The sequence below is a fragment of the Ranitomeya variabilis genome, chromosome 5 (assembly GCF_051348905.1).
Source record: "Ranitomeya variabilis isolate aRanVar5 chromosome 5, aRanVar5.hap1, whole genome shotgun sequence".
NCBI lineage: Eukaryota > Metazoa > Chordata > Amphibia > Anura > Dendrobatidae > Ranitomeya > Ranitomeya variabilis.
Window position 1 is genome coordinate 468,310,146 of NC_135236.1, and position 21,603 is coordinate 468,331,748.

A 21,603-nucleotide genomic window follows, 5' to 3' on the forward strand; every position below is an offset into this window, starting at 1 on the left:
CAATTAGAAAACGAAGCCAGCAAAACATAAATCATGGCAATATCATTGATGTCACTGGCCAAAAGTACATTAATGGGCAGCGTTATTATTACAATTGTTACAGTCAGCTGCATTGATCAATTAAAGTAATTTGACAACACCGCAGTACTCTGAAAACCAGCCCTTTCAAACAGCGAATTGGCCGGTATGCTAAGAGTCGAACCCCAACGATCCGATATTGATCGCTTATATGAAGAATAGGCCATAAATATTCTGAACCTAGAAAACCCGTTTAAATCTCCGGCTGTTGCTTTATTGATTTGCAGTGATAATATTGTGTACGTGGATCATGTAATAGCTGCAGCCAATCATTAGCGTCAGTGTGCAAGTGTCATACCTGCAAGTGAGATAAGAGATTGGTTGCAGTGGTCATCTGACTGATGTGTATGTCAATGTTACAGGTACAGCAGAGATCATTGGAGTAACAGTACCAGAACTGGGAAATTTAACAGGTAAGTAACGTATCTTTTTTTTGGGGGGGCTCTTTATGTTTTGGTTTTTTTTGTTTTTTTTTATAACAATTGCTGCTGTTGCCATTTTTTTTTAAGTCCTGTACAATGTCTTTAATATTATCTTCTTCTTCGGTCTCATACATCCCTATGACAACATTGAGCTGAAATAGCATAGATGGTGGAAGTTGTGTGTGGACGAAGGTTCAGAAGTAGACCGTCCAACCATCCAAGATCTAGCAGAAGATTCCCAGGTTTGGGACAGTCCTAGGATCTTGTAGGCATGTCCAGACTTCAAGCGTATCAGTTTCTTAAAGACACAGATGAAGTTGAATATAATGGTGGAGTAGGGATCCCTTAGCTCCCTGCTCCACCGTCCATATCGACTCTGCAGGTGGCATTAGTGTTTGTACGTGGGGGGACATTTGTGGGGTACACTGTAGGATCATACTGTGTAGGGGAGGAATCATGGAGTGTCCTTCTGCATACTGTTTTATGGCTATGAAAGGGGCAACCTACCGTACGGGAACACTAAGGCGTTTTACTAAGGACATTATTTCTGTGGTCGTACAGAAAAAATGTCTGCGGTTAACGGGGGTAGCCAAGTGTAAAAAAAAAAAATTGCTATAGGTCACATATTGCCACTCTCTCCTACAACACTGATAATTCGGTACAGGAATAAAATATTCATTTTCTTTCAACTAAAGGAGCCAGAATATCGAAGTTTTGGGAGTTTCCCTCCAAATGCAGTCAGTGAGCTAGCTGATCTGTGTCCCGGCTAGATCATAAAGCGATGGATACTTATGTAATCACACCTGTCACCTTGTTATGGAGCAAAACACATTTTCATTTCACTGCGCAAGCCGCATATCACTGTAAGGGCACAGTGCACAGAACTGGAAACAATTTTGAAGATTCATTTGAACACGAGCTAAAGTGCCAATTGGTCCTTTTACAATGTGTCTCCATATGTGTTTTTCATACAATATGTAGCTAAATTATACGCACTTAGGATATTACTTGCTGCATAACCACAAAACTTTCAATTTCCTGTGCTTTCTATTTCGTGGAACAAAGCATAAAAACATGTTCTGGACAATACAGCCTCTAATTATTTTCAGGCTAAAATCAGTAAACATTTAGTATTTCATCTAAGCAAATACACAGTGTAATAAATACAGCGCAGTTACAGTAAATGGCCGGCCAGCAAGAGTGGAAACACCATGATCAGGTCATAACTGCATGCATGTGTCATCCCACAGAAGAAGGCCACCACCAGAAGCTCGGAAGCGTGGTCAACTTCTGCTCCACAAAAACAGGTCACAGAGTGCAAGAAAACAGAAATTTCATTGAGTATTTCATACCTGAAAGCCCTTTTACATAAGAATGCTTGTTCGCAATCACAGCCGCTGTACAGACACCACCGATCAGCCATCGAATGAGGAAGGAACTTGTTTATCAGATGTAGGTCCTACAGTCATTGCTGCAGGCAACACATCTTTGGCCGTGAAAAGGTGGACAGCATGTAAACTGTATGGGGGACTGAGAAGTCTTATTAATGATTAGTTGGTCCATAAGCCTACATAAAATGTCTAAAAGAGTAACAATCTGTCCATGTAAACGCAGCTTAAAGGGATTGTAAGATGTTCTTATATAATCCTCTACTTATAGGACAGGGGATACCTTACTGACTACTGGTGGTCCTACTGCTGCGACTAAAAGAAAACGGGGCTCTGCAGGGTCCGATCTGAATGGAGTGAAAGTTGGGCATGTTCACCTCCAATGCAATCTAAAGATCTGCTGACGATAGCTGCGTACAAGGCTGTAAATTATCGTATACATTTCAGCTACTATTCCTATGTAGTCTAAAAGAGGTTCTTCAGAAGCTGCAGTGTAGAAAATGCAGTTCTGGGTGGCAAAACGTCATAATTTAGATGCTATGTACAGATCATTTCCTTTTTAACTGGATTAAGGGGAGTTTTATACTAGTCAGTGTGTTTTTCGTAAGTCCAGGTTCAGAGGAATATTAGCCCCAGATCTGCATTCTCCCGAAGACTCACAGTAGATTTACAGAAACCATAATTTGCAAAATATATGTCAAAGGATGACTAGTAGGATGCTAATCAAACAAATTTGATAACTTTGGGTCATCGGACTAAAGACTTCAATAAACCAGCCACTTGACATAATAATTGCTATCACCACAAGGATACCTATACAAACATTAGTATATTCTTTGCCAAGTGAAAAGTTGACGCTACCTGCTCCAAGTGCTGGCATGGAGTGCTGTGAAGAATGAGGGCTTCCTTTATTGGAGGTAACCGTTTGGCAGCAGAGCTTTTCCTTTTTCTTGCTTTCATAATCACAACCCTTTGGTTATCCCTCAAAATCTTGGACCAAGGCTTGCAGGATTTCATCCATGCTAGTCTCTTCACCTCAGCTTGATCAGACAAAATCCCATCATTTAGGGCTTCAGAAATAGTTGAAGTTTCCTCTTTTGAGCTTCTTGCAATCTGGCCTTTGTCTTGTTCTTCTAAGTGGACTGTGGCAGGCATTGCACTTGGATCGTGTTCCCTAGTGGAAGGAATGGACATACAAGTCAACATAGGAGAAGGGCTTTCCCTTTCTATATTCTTCTGAACATCCTTGGAAATTGTATCGTGTACTAATGGTGAACTATCAGTGTCTATTTCCAACTTCCTGTTGACATCTCCAGGCTCCTTGTTAGATATTCTTACAGCATTAGTATTTCTTTCACTGTCCGTCCCCTTCACTCTGACATCTATTTCTTGTTGGATCTTGCTGTGCATTTCTTGATTTTCCTCCTCCGCAGACCTCTTTACTACTTTCTCGGCCCTGTTAAGGCTGTGATTCAGTTCCTTCGGTTGACCTTCTTCAGCTTGGCTTTGATTCTTCAAAGAATATGTGGGACTGTTCATTTCCGTTTTTCTTTTTTCTTCCAGTTTCATTACTTTAGCTTTCTCCAGTCTAATTTTTTCTTCATTTTTCTTCTTCTCATATTCTTGCTGCCTCATTTCCTGTTCCAAAAACTCGTTCCTTTTGGCTTCTTCCGTTTTCCTTTTTGCAATTTCCTCATTTTGTTTCTTTACTTCATCTTTTCGTCTTTTCTCCTCAAGCTTCATCTTGATTTTCTCCTCCAGCTCTTTCTTTTCCATTTCCATTCTGTGCTGTAGTTCTTTCTTTCTTTTCCTATCCTCTTTTTTCTGCATTAATATAGGGGCGTACATTTTGTGTACCCGGTGGGCTCTGAACACTGCCTGAATTTTCACAGCTGACATAGATTGCAGCTCTTCCAAATGCCTTTTGGCTTTGGCCTTTTGTTCTTCAAAGGCATTTCTTTCGATGATCAAATCGGCTTCAATTTTGTTAATTCGATTCTAAAAGAAATAAATTTACCAAATATAAATAAATCCAGTTCAATAAGCAAAACAAAAATATTGCAGATGTACTTAAGCATAACCAGCATTTACTTGCACTGTATACACAGCAGAAGACGTCACTACTATTATGCTTATAGTAGAGCTCTTAGATCAATGTGCACAAGAAAAAGACAAATGGACCCTACACATGCAAATGATTTGCCTATGTGTGTGGGGACATTAGCTCCACGCCTTCAGAAACAGGAGAATTGAATACTAATTTTGGGCATAGCACTGGTTGCCCACCATGACATGACCTGCTGCCATTTACAGATGTTATCCTGGCTGGAGGATGTTAAAGGGAATAGAACACCAGGTTTTTGCTTCTTAATCTGAGGACAGGAGGAGATACTTAATATTACCCCTTTATAAATCACTGGTGAGGCCACATCTAGACTATGGGATCCAGTTTTGGGCCTAACACTTTAAAAAGGATATTCAGAAGTTAGAATCAGTTCAAAGACTGGCAACTAGATTATTACAAGGGATGGAAGTCCTCTCATATGATAAAAGGCTGGAAAAGTTGGGCTTGTTTAGCTTAGAAAAAAAAGAGGAGATCTCATTTACATATTTAAATATATGTGTGGTCAGTACAGAGGACTGGTGCATGACTTATTGTTTCCAAAGACCATACTAAGGACTTGGGGGCACTCATTACGAGAGGAAGAAAGGCGATTCTGGCAGCTAAATAGGGTTCTTTACAGTTAGAGCAGTCAATGCCGACCACAAGAGGTAGTAATGGCAGATACTATAACAGCTTTTAAAAAAGGGCTGGATGATCTCCTCTATACAAATAACATTGCGGTTTATAGTTAAACTAGTGATACAATGTACAGTTGTTGGAGAAAAGTTTAAGTTGATGGACATAGGTCTTTTTTCAAGCTATATAACAGCATGAAATAGGGGCAAGGACCCCAATTCCAGTCCTTGGTCACTTATTGGGCTTCTTATTGCACTTCTGATGACATCACAGATTTATCTATTGCAGCTCTGCTAGTCCTCTCAATGATGACATCCTACTATGCAGTGCTCGATATTGATGAGCGCCCCCTATCACCACAACCCACCATTGAGTGGGAGCTTCCAGCTTATGAACAGCGAAGAATAACACTGTCCATCAATAGCCCACGTGGGGTTAGCCAGAGCTCATCAATGACATCATTGAAAGGATTACACAGAAGATCATCAATGAGAAGACCAGCAGAGCTGCAGCATAGTGCTTTATCAAAAGTACAGATCCCAAAAAATGACCCAAAGTTAAAATCAGGGGGTTTTGCCCCTACTTTATGCTACTCTCAGATAGGACAGCATATGATCAGACATGGTGCTTTCTCTGCCCGCCATAGAATGCCCCTTGCATCAAGTAGTAGTGCACAACTTCACCTGTAGATTCAACACCTGTGTGTTATGTGATGTCACCTTACCAGATCAGAGGAAGCGCTCCAATGTTACATCGCTTGGTTATCACCCCTGATTTAGCTTCCTAACTTTTACCTGTAGGTATTTCTGTGATTCACTGGGTTTGAGCAGACTCGCCTCACTTTGCTTGACCTAACTAACTATTGGTGTACTAAGCAAGCTGGCCAGCAGACAAGGCAGGTCCCAACTAACCAACTTCACAAAAAAGTCTTGATTAATTGCGATCCAATATATAGAAAATAGAATAACATGTGAACATATATTCCTCTTAAAAAACTTAACAGATAATTTTAAAATAACACTTACCCATTGAAAAAACTAGGGTTAGATACCTAAATAATTGACCAAAATTCACAAATTTACCTATAGATACCCTACAGTAGACCTAAAATTGCCCCTGCCTGGCAGTGGAGGTTATAAGAAAGGGATTTTAGCAGGCACTCAGTAATAAATAACTATGAGGTGCTGGTGTAACAGACCAGAAGGTCAATATATAGATTAATTAAAGTTCACCGCACACGCTTGTGGATTATCTTTCACAATAGCATAAATTTTATTATGTGAACAATCATAAGGAGCATAACAGAAATATGCAGTGGAAGCGATCATTATAGAATCTATAATGATCGCTTCCACTGCATATTTCTGTTATGCTCCTTATGATTGTTCACATAATAAACTTTATACTATTGTGGTTGTGGAGGTTGGCACCCTAAGAAACTATTTTTTGGCGCCCCCACTCAACATGGGCTATCCCTCACTTCCCTATCACAGCCCTATAAATATAGGTTGGAAAACAATATAATATAGAATAGAACCTCCACAGCCAGGCAGGGGCAATTTTAGGTCTACTGTAGGGTATCTATAGGTACATTTGTCAATTTTGGTCAATTATTTGGGTATCTAACCCTAGTTTTTTCACTGGGTAGGTGTTATTTTAAAATTATCCGTTAAGTTTTTTTAAGGGGAATATATGTTCACATCTTGATTAATTGCAGTCTCGGCAGTGAGCGGTATTGTTCATGTCTAGCAGCTGATTTTATCACTAATTGGTAAAAACAATTAGAGACAAGGTCTACTAATGTTTCACCCCATCAAAGAAAGGAAAGATCATTCTCAGTATCATAGAAATTACAATTCATTACATTTTTTTGTCCTGCTAAAATGATTTACCTGATAATTTTCCAAATCTGCTTCAAGGGCTTCATTGTTTCTCTTCAGATGTGATTCAAGTTGCTCTTGTTGCTCCTTCAAAAGACATTATACAAAAGTCAGATTATTTAAAACCAGTGATGGTTGCTTTCTATGATATTCTAAAATAAATGAAAAATAAACTGGAAAGTCCGACCCTGCCAACCTCAATAAGTTTATTAAACGTTCAGGTGACCCATGTTTGGGAGATACCAAAGAAAAAAAAATGATAATAAATTTCAACATTCCAGTTCCTTCACTGGAGAAAAAATGCCACCCAAGGTGTCAGCAACTTCTCTATATTGAGAACACATGCTCTGAAGGTGCTTGGTCAAGTTTGGATTCTAGGGCTTTAAGGATCTGTGTCAAGTAGCTCCAATTTGGGTTTAAAGACCATAAATGGGGACATTACTTTAAGCTCTTGATGTCTATTTCCTGACCTGTGATATAGGAGAACAGCCTCCCCCGAAGGGTGGAAATGCAGCAGCTTTAAGCTGTAAACTGTAGCCGACACCTTCCTGCATCAGCTATGATCGGTATTTAGTGATGAGCGAGTGTACTTGTTGCTCGGGTGGTCTCCGAGTATTTATTAGTGCTCGGAGATTTAGTTTCATCTTGGCAGCTGAATGATTTACAGCTACTAGCCAGGCTGAGTACATGTGGGGGTTGCCTGGTTGCTAGGGAATCCCCACATGTACTTATGCTGGCTAGTAGCTGCAAATCATTCAGCTGCCGCAATGAAAATTAAATCTCCGAGCACTAACAAATACTCGGGAGACCACGAGTACACTCGCTCATCACTATCGACATTGGCAGTGATCATGGCCGTTTAACTCCCTTGTTGCTGCTGTCAGTACTGACTGGCATCTAGATGGTTAACAGAGACTAAAGGCTCCTTCTTTAACCACATTGGCACCCAGAGATCCCAATTGTGTGGTCTTCTGATAACGGAGAGTTGTCTGACGCTGGTGCTGCCAGTACACGCCACTAGTCATCTGCAACATAGGAGGAACACAGGGGGGCCGAAGCTAACTAGATCCATTGCATTGTAGAGTTACAGAGCAATGTGTACAAGCTCTAAAGTAGAGAGCTTACAAGCGCTGTGATCCTTGCCTAGAAACCTGGCCACGTCTGATACACTGCAGAGGTGGGCGGTAATCTAGGCAATAAGCAATCAAATTACCGTAAAAATCTCTCAGTTCTGAGGAAATTTTAAAAATTTTCATTAGAGGTAAAACTGCAAACTTGCTTGTTCTTAGAAGAACTTTGCAATTTGTACCAACTTTTGAAACCACTTCAAGCTTTGGAAAAAAACAAAAAAAAAAGCATAAAACATTTCAAGCTTTGGTAAAAAAAAAATGCATAAAAATGCCCTAAAACTGCAAGTGTAATTATGGCCAAAATACTGCCAGGATGGAGAAAGCCTCTTGGAGATCAGCTTTTTTAGCCCATAGAAAATGATAGACACGTTTGTTTTTTTCTGCAGGAGTATATTTCCAAAAAGAATGGTCAGTCATTCTGCGTAAGACTAGGGTCACACAACAGTTTTCTCTCCATCTGAGAAAAAAGGTCCCATCATGCTAATCTGACTCTGATCAGAGTGGAAACTTATTTTCTTGGAGGTGGGCAAAAAAAAATGTTTTTCCACCTTCTCCATAATGCAAGGAAGGAGTAAGTGGGTCCTCTGCGCTGCTGATGGAGATCCAAAAGAAAATCTCAGGAAACAAGATGAATTATTGCAGTTTATTATCTACGCGTTTTGATGTCACCTGACTTCATCAGGAAAAATCACACATATGCGAGTGCGTGCGTTTTCCTGATTAAGAAGTCGGATGTGCATAGCCCCATAGAATAAAAATGAGTACAAGTGCCATCTGTTAAAACCATGGATAGCACTCATTTGCTTTAAAACGTTGTGTGAGCGAGCCCTAAAGGCAAGTGGAAGGACTCGGGGTATAGAATTTACAAGGAAATAATAAATGAATGAATATAAACCTTTATATTATTTTTTTCTCCCACTATCTTATATCAGCTATAAGGGAGATCTCTATTAACTTTCCTAATGTTGTATATGAAAACGATTTTCTAAGCACAATAGCTAGACGTGTCCTCAGTTCAGCATCTTCACCTCTAGGCTAGAGTAGAGAGTGACAACAAAGAGCACTTCTTTCTCCAAGGACCTGTTCTGTCTTGTCCTGAATTACACAGGAAAACGATTATTTGAAAGGACACGGTATAATTCTTATTTTTCCTTAGGTTGGCTCTGCAGAGAAATTGAAACGTAAAAGGGGTTGTTCTATAAACAACATTTTTCACCTATCAAGAGGAGGAATGTATTATCGATATATGTCTGGCTGTTGAGCTCCTTCTCCCAACTAGTCCAGATAAAGGAGGACCAAATGTCACCTCTGTGTGCTAAACATTACTGAGCATGTGCTCCACTAACTGTCTAGGACTCCTATACACAGTTATTGGACAATTAATAGAAAAAGTGGTTGCACTTGCTCAGTAACACTTTATTCACACAGGGGACATTGGGACCCAAGTTCTGAAAGTGGTGGAGCCCAAGCAGTCAAACTTCCAGCTATCATATATTTACCACCTATCCTGTGGATAGCTAACATATGCTGTTTATAGGACAACCCCCTTAAGGTTCCCATACAATTTTGATGTAACAACTGACCATGCACACGTGTAATTGCTTGTCCCAACTCTCCCCACACAGCAGATGTTAAGAATGATGGATATCAATGTGGCCAATCCTTTGGAGATAAGCCACTGCTAGAAGTGCCTGCCAGTGATTTCTTATAAAGGTCGTCAATCTCTGGAGAAATTTTCGGAAAACAGTGCAGCTTCTCGAATGCTAACCATGTGTATACTATACATAGCTAGTGTTCGGCGTTGCTTGCCGGTTGGAATTGTTGTCATATTACAGCAACTATGCAATTTGTGGTAAAGTGGTGTTTAACTTCTCATCCCCTTCACTCAATAGGACATTACACAATAACTTGTATTAGGAACTAGCAACCTTGAATGTTCGCAGAAAGTTCCCCAGGGCTGGACACCCCTTTGGGGACTCATGCAAACTCAGATGAACACCACTATCTAAAGTGTATGCCACCATGTTTTACCAAAGATTACAGCTGATCGCTGGGGGTCCCAGCATGGGACGATTTGTGGTTGTCTTATTGTCAAGAGAACTTCCTATCAAGTAAGGACTGACTAAAGGGTTTCCATCTAAGCATGCAACACATCTCTACATAACAGATAAATACATTTTATAGTCAAAGAATTACACAACATTATAAAAATACAAGGAATCCCCCTATGGCAGTTTAGCGTGTTCTCTAAGACTTCAGGCCATTTTCTGAACATTAATACCATCTTGTTCTGACTCACTTGCTGAAGGTTATGAAGCCTTAACAGCTCTTTCTCAAACTCCTTCTTCCAATGTTCTCGCTTTTCATCTTGTTCTTCGATTTCTTTCTCTAGAACAGCTTTGTGAGCGCTGAGTGCCGCTCTATTCACTTCTTTATGCTTCTCCTGCTCTTTTTCCCAAAGCTGCAGCTTCTGTCTACAGCTTTCTTCAACCTCAATGTAACAAAGGTTTATAACCTCATCAGTGCCATCTGCAGTGAAACATGGAGGGAGAGGTCAACACCCACTAACATCTCCGCTACAGGCTACGTTCTACCACCAGCAAGTAAAATATAGAAGATAATCTAAATCTGAACAGATCATACGACATCTCTTGTGAAAATTGCTCACTAAAATGAGAGCTTTTTACACACGAGAATGTTGAAGGGGGTTGCACTGGCTTGAGAAATGGTTTTTACTCTTTTACTCCCAAATGTACTGCTCACCTTAGGCAAATGAGCCAGGACCAGTTTGGAAAGGCGTCGTTTCCTCCAAGCTAGTCCTGCCCCAGGTCCTCCATTCACATCATCCTAGGCATGACTGATGTCCTCCTTTACAATCCATGTCATGAAAATCTCATCAGTGTGGGACACCTTGTCCGTCTGTACATGTGTAGTACAATGATGAAGCCAGAGAGGATACAGCAAGCTTCACCGCAAATACCAAGAGGCAGGAAAAACATATGCACATCATGACATGAACTGCATGGAGGACATCAACAAGGCCCACAGCAATGTCAGCCATCGTCCAGCACACTACTCTACATCACTGCACGTCGTGTCCAAATTCCGGATGGCCCGAAACATTCACATTGGTCACTTTTTAGACATTTGGAATAACTTGAATGTCATATGCTGACCTACCAATAAAGCCACCATCTTCACTGCTTCCTAACCTACTGCCATAATTCTCTGTATTCTACTAATAAAGCCAAGGGGGTATGACTAAAATAATTGCTGTGGGGATAGAGGCGTCCCGCCAGACTAGTCGTGACTCATTTCTATAAGGCCAGCGCTGCATTTAAAGAAGTTCTCAACTTTTTAAAGTGAAAAATGTTCAAGAGACAGATACCACAGAACACAGGCATATTTAACATTATGGCAGCTGTTTGGGAAGGCTAGGAGACATGACAAGTTCCTTTTAAGTGAATGATGAGGTGTGGCAATACGACACATAACCCATGCATAGCAGAGGCTCTGTTTTTAAATAAGACAGCCGTGTTTTTGTCAGCTATTCCCTTATCATACATAAAGGATCATATTCATTATTTCCAGGGTTTTAGTCTTGAGGTATTCGTTGGTGTTTTTTGGTGCCAAATTCTTCAAATGGCACACACGCTCAAAGTAAAGAAAAAAAAACGTTACTTTTGTCTTCAACCGTTTTGGCGACTTTTAGAGCAAAAACTTATACAAATTTGAGCAGATATTGCACCAGATTAAGTGGTCTACATAAAATCACTCCGTCGGGGAAATGGTGGAGGATCTAAGTACATTTGTAACAAATTTTGCAACTTTTCGCAAAGTTGCGAATGATGAATCAAGCAAAAACATCTGGAACCTAAAAAGGGTAAATAATAGGGATGAGCGAATATACTCGTTGCTCGGGTTTTCCGGAGCACGCTCGGGTGGTCTCCGAGTATTTGTTAGTGCTCGGAGATTTAGTTTTCCTTGCCGCAGATGGATGATTTACAGCTACTAGACAGCTTGATTACAAGTGGGGATTGCCTTGTTGCTGGGGAATCCCCACATGTGTTCAAACTTTCTAGTAGCCGCAAATCATGCTGCTGAGGCGATGAAAACTTAATCTCCGAGCAGTAACAAATACTTAGAGACCACCGATGCAATGAGTACACTCGCTCATCACTAGTTATGAACCAAAATACTGCACATGTGATATTGGCTAACAGAGCCGTAGGATATGTTCACACAGTGTTTATTTTTAGCACTGATTGGATTTACCACTTCAAAATCCGCAAAAAAAAGTGCTTCATATCTTTGAATATTCTTCAATGTGAATTTTGAAGCAGATCATCTTCAAAAAAACTATGTGTGAACATACCCTTACGCAAAAAAACAAAAAACAAAAACCCACAGACTGTCATATACGGTGAGGCTATGTGCACACGTTCAGGATTTCTTGCAGAAATTTCCTGAGCAAAACCGGACATTTTCTGGAAGAAATCCGCATGTGTTTTTTGACGCGGTTTTTGCGCGTTTTTTCCGGAGCTTCCCAATGCATTAAATAGGGGGCAAAACGCGAAAAATCCGCAAAATTAATGAACATGCTGCGTTTTTTACCGCGATGCGTTTTTTTTTGCGGAAAAAAATGCATCATGTGCACAAAAATTGCGGATTGCATTCTAAATGATGGGATGCATAATGTATGCATTTTTTTATGCATTTTTATAACGTTTTTATAGCAAAAAAACGTGAAAAAAAATGCAACGTGTGCACACAGCCTAAGGCTTCTTTCACACTAGCGTCGGGCTCGGCCCGTCGCTGTGCGTCGGGCCGACGTTCCCGACGCTAGCGTTGTCTCCGCCGCACAACGGGGGCAGCGGATGCATTTTTCCAGCGCATCCGCTGCCCCATTGTGAGGTGCGGGGAAGCGCGGGGAGGTGGGGGCGGAGTTCCGGCCGCGCATGCGCGGTCGGAAAAAGCGGACCGTCGTGAGCAAAAAACGTTACATGTAGCGTTTTTTGCTCCCGACGGTCCGCCACTGTACGACGCATCCGTCGCACGACAGGTACGACGTGTGGCAATCCGTCACAATGCGTCGCTTAATGTTAATGAATGGCGAAAAAAAGCATCCTGCAAACACTTTTGCAGGATGCGTTTTTTCGGCAAAACGACGCATTGTGACGGAATGCAGTTAACGCTAGTGTGAAAGTAGCCAAAGTCATTACCAAAAGGCTTAGAAATTCTATTAACTTCAAGTGACAAAAATAGCCAGGATCCAGTACCCAATTTATCAGTATGCTCTGCATCTCGTTTTCTGACAGTTGTGTTTTCAATTTCATGATCATTCCCACTAAGTAGATCTTGTCTGTCATTATATTCTATCTCAGCCAAAACCTAAAAATGAAAAAAAAAATGAAATTTAGAAATAAGACTATATACACACACGACAATTTTGCAGCAGAGATGAGAGGACGCACCTAGAGAGCTTCGTGCTGAACACAGTTTACTTCTGATAATCCACCTGGGTGAGAATAGCATCCAGAAATGCCCTATAACGTTAGCTACCTACTGTATGATACTATGAACAGGTAAGGCAATCTGTGGTCGAGGAGAAGCTCCGGGAGTTGACAGGCCCTCGTCACAGAATGGCTCCGGCCCCTTAGTACAACAGGGTGAGGAGAAGACGACGTGGAAAAACACAGAAGGAGACACCACATGAGGAGCCTGAACTCATGATGAAACAGGTCTCCATTCTGCTACTAACCGCCATTTAAGTTTCCACTTTGTCTCTTACAGCCAAAATAGTTGAGGTAAAAATAGACGTGGAGCTACTAAAGCTCAATCTGCAAACTTTTAGGCAGCGTGTGAAGGAGGCTGAGACCAGGGTGTCAGCACTTGAGGATTCATCAAAGTAATGTCTTTAGCGTGCCCTAAAAACGCATTTGTTCAGACTAGCCTACCGCCTCAACGCATTAACCTAACTATCCCTGTCTGGCCCATTCATATGTTAAACCAAAACCAGGTTCCTTGAATCATGTTCTCACACACTTTGTGCAGTTAATAGCCCTCTGTTACAGATTTAGGCAGTTAACTGGTTCATGCAGCTTTACATGAACACCCGATCCTTACACTATGGCTGGTCCGAACAACGAAAGCAATTGTTACCACCCACCTCTCGTGTCTCCCCTTTTCCTCATAGTTTGTAAGCTTATGAGCAGGGCCCTCACTTCTCTTGGTATCTATTTTGAACTGTGATTTCTGTTACGCTGTAATGTCTATTATCTGTACAAATCCCCTCTATAATTTGTAAAGCGCTGCGGAATATGTTGGCGCTATATAAATAAAATTAGTATTATTTTTTATGCTAGAAAATGACTTAAGTGAGGATCACTTCTCTTTATGAGATGCATTTAAATGTTATTTGAATGGTTGCTGTCAATCCGCTATCTCTTTTATTAAAAGAGAATCAGCTAAGAAGGAATCTGACATTGCAATATTTTTTATAAGAATTTGTGAAAGTTATGAAATGTCATACTAATGTCTGTTCTACTCTTGATCTAAGGATCTAGGCTTTTAAGTTGAGAAGAATCATCTGATTGTTCAAGACAAAAGTGTTTTTTGCACTTTTGCCAACCTACAAGCTAGCTATGGGGAGTCTGGCAATTTATTCTTGTACTGATGGTGGTTCTTGCGATGTATTCCAGTACTGATGATGGTTCTCATGAATTTCTTTATTGTTTATGGTTCTGTTGATGTATTGTTATACTAATGGTTGGTCTGGTACTGTACTCTGTACAAATAGTAGTTCAGGCAATGTATTCCTGTACTGATGTTTGTTCTGGCAAAATATTCCTGTACTTATGGTGATTATTGCAAAGTTCTCCTGTACAGATGGCGGTTTTGGCGATTTTTTTTTTTCTTGTACGGATGGTGGTTCATCATCTTTTATAGTGCTATGGTAATCAGTTCTTCCAGGCTCCGGGCATGCGGTGCTTGCAAGAAAACTTGGCCTCATGTCTTCATTTGCATCCCTCTCCCATCAGCGTCACAGTGTATTGCTGGCCCCGGAATCTCGCGCTTGTGCCCTGCAATAGTGCAATTATACTTACCTTTTCCGCCATGCTATGGGCATTGACATCATTGTTAAAACATCCCGGGGAGTAACAGATTCCCTTTAACCCCTTCACGACATGCGCCGTACTAGTACAAAATTTGGAATATTTTTTCATCACTTAAATAAAAAAAAAAAGTAGAAATGTTTGGTGTCTATGAACTTGTAATAGGTAATTGGCATAGGTGGCTTTCCTTTCTTGGATGCTGCCCTTCCCGTGGTTGTTCCTTCCCGGTGGAAGACCTGGCTATTCATTGCTTGCGTTGAGAAACACGTGATGGTGTCTCCGTGGCTTTTCTACATGCATATGAACTTGTAATGACCTGGAGAATCATAGTGGTCAGTTTTAGCATTTGGCGAACATGGTAAAAGAAAAAACAAAAAACATTTGTGGAATTCCACTTCTTTGCAGTTTCACCGCACTTGGAATTGTTTTTCTGTTTTTGAGTACACAATATAGTAAAACCAAATGGTGTTGTTCAAAAGTACTACTTGTCCCGCAAAAAACAAGCCCTCACATGACCATATTGACGGAAAAATAAAAAAGTCATGGCTCTGGGAAGAAGGTGGGGCAAAAAACAGAAACACAAAAATGAAAAAGGGCTCTGTCACGAAGGGGTTAAGGATTACATCTGTATTTATGTTAATAGCATTAATTATTATGTTATAAGCATTAATTATGAAACGAAGTACTGTAGCATGCCAAATCCTTTTGATAGTTCACATTAGGAGTTTTTTCAACTCTTTTTTTTCCTGCGGCAAAACCTGATCTCTTGGCAGGAAAGAAGCTGTAGAAAAAAATGCATGTTTTCCTTGCATTTTTTGCTGCGGTTTTGGCATGCTTAATGTTGAAAAAAAAAAGTCTAAGGCTAGTTTCACATTTGCGTTACAATCCGCAGCGTTTAATCTGCAACCTCAAACGCACGAAAAACCAAATGCAAACGCGTACAAACGTAGAGTTTATTAGACGCATAAGGTAATGCATGCAGTTAAAGAAACGCGGCGTTTTCACGCTTTTTCATGCATTTTGCATGCGTTTGCGTTTTCTGTACGCATGGTGGAAAATTTAACAGGAGAAAAATCTAGATAAACAGACACCGCCAATGGGACTACAGAGGGCGTGTATTATGGGATATCTATATATAGACCCTTGAACTGCTGAAATCTTCACAGTTTGCTACTGTATCCTGTGTCATGATGGATCTTCGCATGGAGAGCTTTTATTTCAACCTGGATTTAAGCATCAAGCTGTTTCTTGTCTGTGCGTTTGCTTGGGAGCAACAAAGAAATAGAGAACGACAGAGAAGGACACGGCATAGGCGTTTTTGGAGACACCCCATTATTGAACTCCGGGAGAGCCATGGAGCCTATCACATGGTATATGGCGAGCTTAATGCCAACCCGGACAAATTCCCGGAATATACCGGGATGTGTCAAGACTCTTTTCGGAGATTTGCTTGGTCGTGTCCAAGGAGCCATCCGGAGACAGGACACCCAGCTCCGTAGAGCGATTCCAGCAGAGGAACGTCTCCTGGTTACATTAAGGTACGTAATAGTTCTAAACAAATGGCTGGCATAATTATTATTGGTCTGCCATGTATTATTTGTATTTTCCTTTATGTCTTTAGCTAAACACCACCATAAATGGAATTGATTGTAATTTTATTTTTTTATTTTATTTCAGATTTCTGGCAACCGGAGAGAGCTTATGATCCCTCCACTTTCATTACCGGCTTGGAATTTCCACCCTGTCTGGAATAGTTGCAGACACCTGCCGGGCTTTGTGGAACGTTCTCCGGGATGAATTTATACCCCTACCCACGGAGGACATGTGGATTGAAATTGCAGAACAATTCTGGAGTGTGTGTGATTTCCCCAACTGTTTGGGAGCGGTGAATGGAAAACACATACGCATTATCAAACCCGCCAGAACTGGATCAGAGTACTTCAACTACAAAAAATATTTTTCAGTTGTGCTCATGGCAATAGCAGATGCGGACTGTCGCTTCATCGCCGTGGACATTGGAGCTTTTGGCCGTGGCAATGACTCACAGACTTTCAAGAACTCGGATATGGGCCGACGTGTGTATGGCAAAAATTTTAATTTTTCACTGCCACGACAGTCAAGGCCCACCGATACCATTTGTTATGGTTGGGGATGAGGCCTTTCAGATGTGTGAAAACCTACTGAAGCCATATTCCAGTTATTTATAACTACTGACTGACCAGCGCCCGAAGAACAGTAGAGTGTACCTTTGGGATTCTAGTCTCAAAATGGCGCATTCTTGGGACAGCCATTAATCTAAAAATGGAGACAGTGGATGAGGTGGTCAAAGCCTTTGTGGTCCTCCACAATTACATAATGGCCAAGGAGCGACCCAACATCAAACTGGATGAACCAGTTGCAAACCCATTGCCAGATTACCAGCATCACCCGCTGCGGTCAACTGTTGAAGTTGGACACATGCGGAACCAATTTGCTGCCTATTTTGATTCTGATATTGGACGTGTGGCATGGCAAGAGAATATTGTGTAAATGTCCCGTTGGGTTTGTGTCTGTACCACTTATGTTTTAAATGTTACTAATATTTTTTGTTAATAAACAACGTGTTTTGATATCTGTACTGAGTCTCCCATGTATTTCCTCTAAAAACCACTTAGGTTGCTAGCGGTAAGGTAGTTGACGTTATTACGTTCTGATTCTGTTCTGTAGTATCTATTGGACGCAGAATGAAGAGACGATGGAGATTTAATACAAAACCGATCTATACTCATCAAGTCAGGTGTTAGAAATAATGAATTCATGATGCACAAATAACAGCCTCATGAATTCACTATTTCTGACACATGTGCAGGTGAGTATAGATATGCCTTTCATGACCTCCATCGTCTCTTCACTTTGTGTGAAAGAGATTACGTACATAGAAGAGAAAATGGAGGTTATACAAGGCAGTTCTATACTCACCAGGTCAGGTGTCATAAATAATGAGTTCAAGACGCAGAGTTTTGTGCATCATGAACTCATATTTATGACACATGACCTGTTGAGTATAGTTCTGCTTTGTATTACCGCCATTTTCTCTTCAGTCTGCGACACAGATTAATCAGACTAAAGAGATTATGGAGAAAATACAAGTTTGGTTTTTTTTGCCACCTCATAGCTCTATACCAAACACACAAAGCTGCAGTGTTATGCTTAATAACTACTGGAGCTATGAGTTGGCAAAAAAGTATAGTGTGCGGCGCAGTGTTTTATTAGGGGCACGGTGTGTGCTGCCGGCGGCGAAATATACAAATAACCAAACATTATCGGGGGCAAAAATCATTATTTATTTTTTGACAAAAAAAAAATTAACTGCGCCTGCTTGTGGTAGAGTGGCGGAACTGGAGGGTGTGTAGCTGTGAGGCCTGGCTAAGTGTGGATGACGCAGGGGTGGTAGGAGAAGGGGCAATCAACGTAGTGGGGTCTGGGAGTTCGGGGATGGGGCTTGACACATGAGAGGCCCAAAATACACTGGAAGGGTGAGATAAACCTGACATTACAGAAACATTGGGAGGTGATGGGGGAGGAATACAGATAGTACGCTGCTTTTTATTTTTTTTCACTTTTTGGAATCTACGTGGTCTGGGGAGCCTTGGTGGGCTCATTTGTTGCGGCCTGGTCGTGGTGGGCGACCTGTCAGGGTCCGGCTGCTGCATTGTGCTCATAGAGCGGACAGCCGTGCCAGAGTCCATTGTGCTCGTAGAGCGGAAGGCCATGCCAGGGTCCTGCTGCATCGTGGTGGTGGTGGAGCGGAAGGCCATGCCAGGGTCCTGCTGCTGCATCGTGATGGGGAAGGCCATGCCTGGGTCCTGCTGCATCGTGTTGGTGGTGGAGTGGAAGGCCATGCCAGGGTCCTGCTGCTGCATGGTGGTGGCAGTGGAGGAGGTCCAAGCAGGAGCAGCAGTTGTCATGTTGGTGGCGGTGGGCAGTCCAACAACACTCGGCATGGTGTTGGTGCTGTAGTGGTGTCCTGCAGTGCTTAGAATGGAGTGGGATGCAGCAGAGCACGGCATTGAGGTCAAGTGTGACAGTGTTGGCATACGTGGATATGCCGCCACTGTCTGCTGAAAATACCGACTCTGCTGCATAGCCTGCACGTAAGCAGCATTGCAGGCCTGCATGACACTAAGCTGGAGATCAGGAGTAAGGCTTTCCAACATGCCCTTGATTGAAAAAATGATGTGCTGGCCTCTGGAGGTCGGCTTTCACTTGGTCAAGGCTTTTGGTGACATCCTGGATAAGTGTATTCATATGGTTTATGGCACTATCCAGTCGGTCACCCATCACCTTGAGTCCATCATGAAAGACCGAGCTCAATTGCAAAAACTCGGGCATGAGTGACCTGTCCGAGGCCCTCTGCCGGGAAGAGCCCCCCCCAAAAAAAAGAGGCAGAGGCAGAGGACTGGGACAGGGGAACACCTGATGGACCAGCTTCCTTGTCTCCAATCTGTGTGGCAGGCCCACTTGCTGCAGCGCTGCTGGATGGCTGGGACGGGTCCGTGGCTGTTTGATGAAGGACCGCTCCAGAACCAGGGTCAAGAGTGCTGCTCCATGTGCTGTGAAAAAAGAAGAAAAAAAATACATTAATACAAACCTACAAAACATTTACAATAGTAAAGCGCCAACTCCTGTGGAATAGAAAAATACAGATTAGGCACCACAAAAAATACTTACGTTCTCTGGGCAAGGACCGGTCTCAAAAATGCTGGTGATATTTGTATTTGCGGATGCTTGCTCCAGAACCACTAGGAACCCGGCTCTCTTGACGAAGGTCCTTGTTGAAGCGATCCTTCATCGAACGCCAACGTGTTTTGACTTTGAGCACTGTTGAAAAATATAAATTATGGTTAGACAATGGACTTTTGGTCGTGATCACACAACTGTGTGTGATGAGAGAAACTGCTGAGAGTTTCTCTCATCACACACAGTTGTGTGATCCCGGCCAAGGTCACTGCTGCAGCACACCGCATTGCAATACTTACAAAATGCATTTCGGACCCGAGTCGGGGCGTTGTCCCAGCCATCCCACATCGCTTTGGCCACCTCATTCCATAGCCGCCGGATCGTCACGTTGTCCGAGTGCTGCGGAACCCGGGTGTTCCACAACGGGACTCGCTCATGTACCAGGGAGATTAGGAGGTCATTTTCAATGATGTCCTCATCCCGTTTTGGAACCTAAAAAATAAATAAAGACATTAATGTTGGAGAGATTAACATAAGGAAAACTGGCATGAATATTGAAAGTCAAGAAAAAAAAGGAGTCAAGAAGAAAAGGTAAAGAAAGAGGAAAGTAAAGAAATGAACAGTCAATAATTGTAAAGTCAGGATACAATAAATAGTCAGCCAGGTATACTTACACGCTGCCGCCTTGCCACCCGACCGTGAACCCGCTCGCTGCTCCTGCTCAGCCTCTGCCGCAGTGGGAGAAGTGCTCTTAAAAAAGGAAAAAAAATTGTCATATGTGTAGATGTGACAGTGAATACTTACCAATCTGAGGAGGTGAGTACTCACTTCACTGACATGTTCGGCTTGTGCAGGCCCAGGCCGTTGCTCCTCCTCAGAAGAAGAAGACATTGTGATGCATGCAGAAAGAAAAAAATGCCAGAAATTAGGACAAATAGAGACAGAAAATAGAAAATAAAGACATTGGCTAGGATATGCTCACATTGTTCAGAGTCTTGCTTCCTCCAAGGTTCTTGCCTGCGTCTGCTCTGCTTCTCTGTCTGCTGGGTAGTAATCTGCAAATGCCCACTCCCTCCTTTTATCAGTTTGTATGTGGGGGGTGGCTAATCAGTGTCTAGACATGTTTTCCTGTGGTGCAACGCATACGTTCACAAACGCAAGCAAAAGCATGTGCTTGCGAACGCATGTGTTCACATAGACTGTAATGCGTTTTTTTGCCGCATTGCTTCCGCTAACAACCGCATATGTCTCTAGGCGGCAAATTGACGCCTCTGAAATTACTACATGTAGCGTTTACCGCGCCAAACCGCAGATGACGAAACAATGCATGTGTCGTCAAACGCGGCAAAACGCAACCAATCACAGACACATGCGTCCCTAATGTTAAAGATAGGAATACACAACGCATGTGGAAAATTGCAGCACAAACGCTGCGGACACAACCGCAAATGTGAAACCAGCCTTAGTGAAGCAGGGGATGTAGTTTTTAAATGAACGCTGAATCAGGAAGAGAAGCTACTTGGCACGTGACTACAAATATGCAAATCACATATGCGTGATCACATGTCACTGATTACACCACTTAGGCTGTGAATAGGTGCAAGTGCCAAGCTTAGTTTTTGCCCTGGGTGCAGGCAAAACCTAGATTCGCTTCTGCCTAGCCAAATCATACCTCTTACTTTGCACTGATGAAGGGCAAAAACCCCGAAACACGTGTCTGCAAAGTGTTTGTTGTAGCAGTTTATACACATGCAAAGCTGGTTAAAAATCAATGTTGACTTTTAAATCCAACTGGTGGCGCTAAAGTTAAAGTACTCTTCCTCTAGGCATACAAAACTATATGACACTTACATGTATATCATTATTACTCGTACTCCATAAGAAATATAAAAGAACATCAAAACGGTGGTCTTGAAAAACCTAAGTATCTTCAGAAGAAATCTGTGTATAACATACCCGTCTCCTAAAAGTCTCGGGTTCTTCACTGTGCTCAGACGCCAATTGAGCTAAATATTCAATATCATCACTGGGTTGATGTTTGGATTGTACTGTGCCAAAGAAAAGGGATAACACAACATGGCAAATATTCATAAAGCCAAAATTGCAAACTTATAATATACAAAAATATGCA

At 41.9% G+C, this 21,603-nt stretch overlaps 1 protein-coding gene across 2 annotated transcripts in view; it reads right to left on the reverse strand.

The window, feature by feature from the left end:
- LRRIQ1 (leucine rich repeats and IQ motif containing 1) overlaps nt 1-21,603 on the reverse strand; it is a 229,282-nt gene that overhangs the window by 199,792 nt on the left and 7,887 nt on the right. For both annotated transcript variants that reach the window (XM_077265459.1, XM_077265458.1), the window contains exons 3-7: nt 21,429-21,520; nt 12,918-13,029; nt 9,938-10,167; nt 6,521-6,595; nt 2,750-3,886 (exon numbers count right to left, since the gene is read on the reverse strand). In XM_077265459.1, coding sequence (XP_077121574.1) covers nt 2,750-3,886; nt 6,521-6,595; nt 9,938-10,167; nt 12,918-13,029; nt 21,429-21,520 — 1,646 coding nt within the window. The remainder of the gene's footprint in view (nt 1-2,749; nt 3,887-6,520; nt 6,596-9,937; nt 10,168-12,917; nt 13,030-21,428; nt 21,521-21,603) is intronic.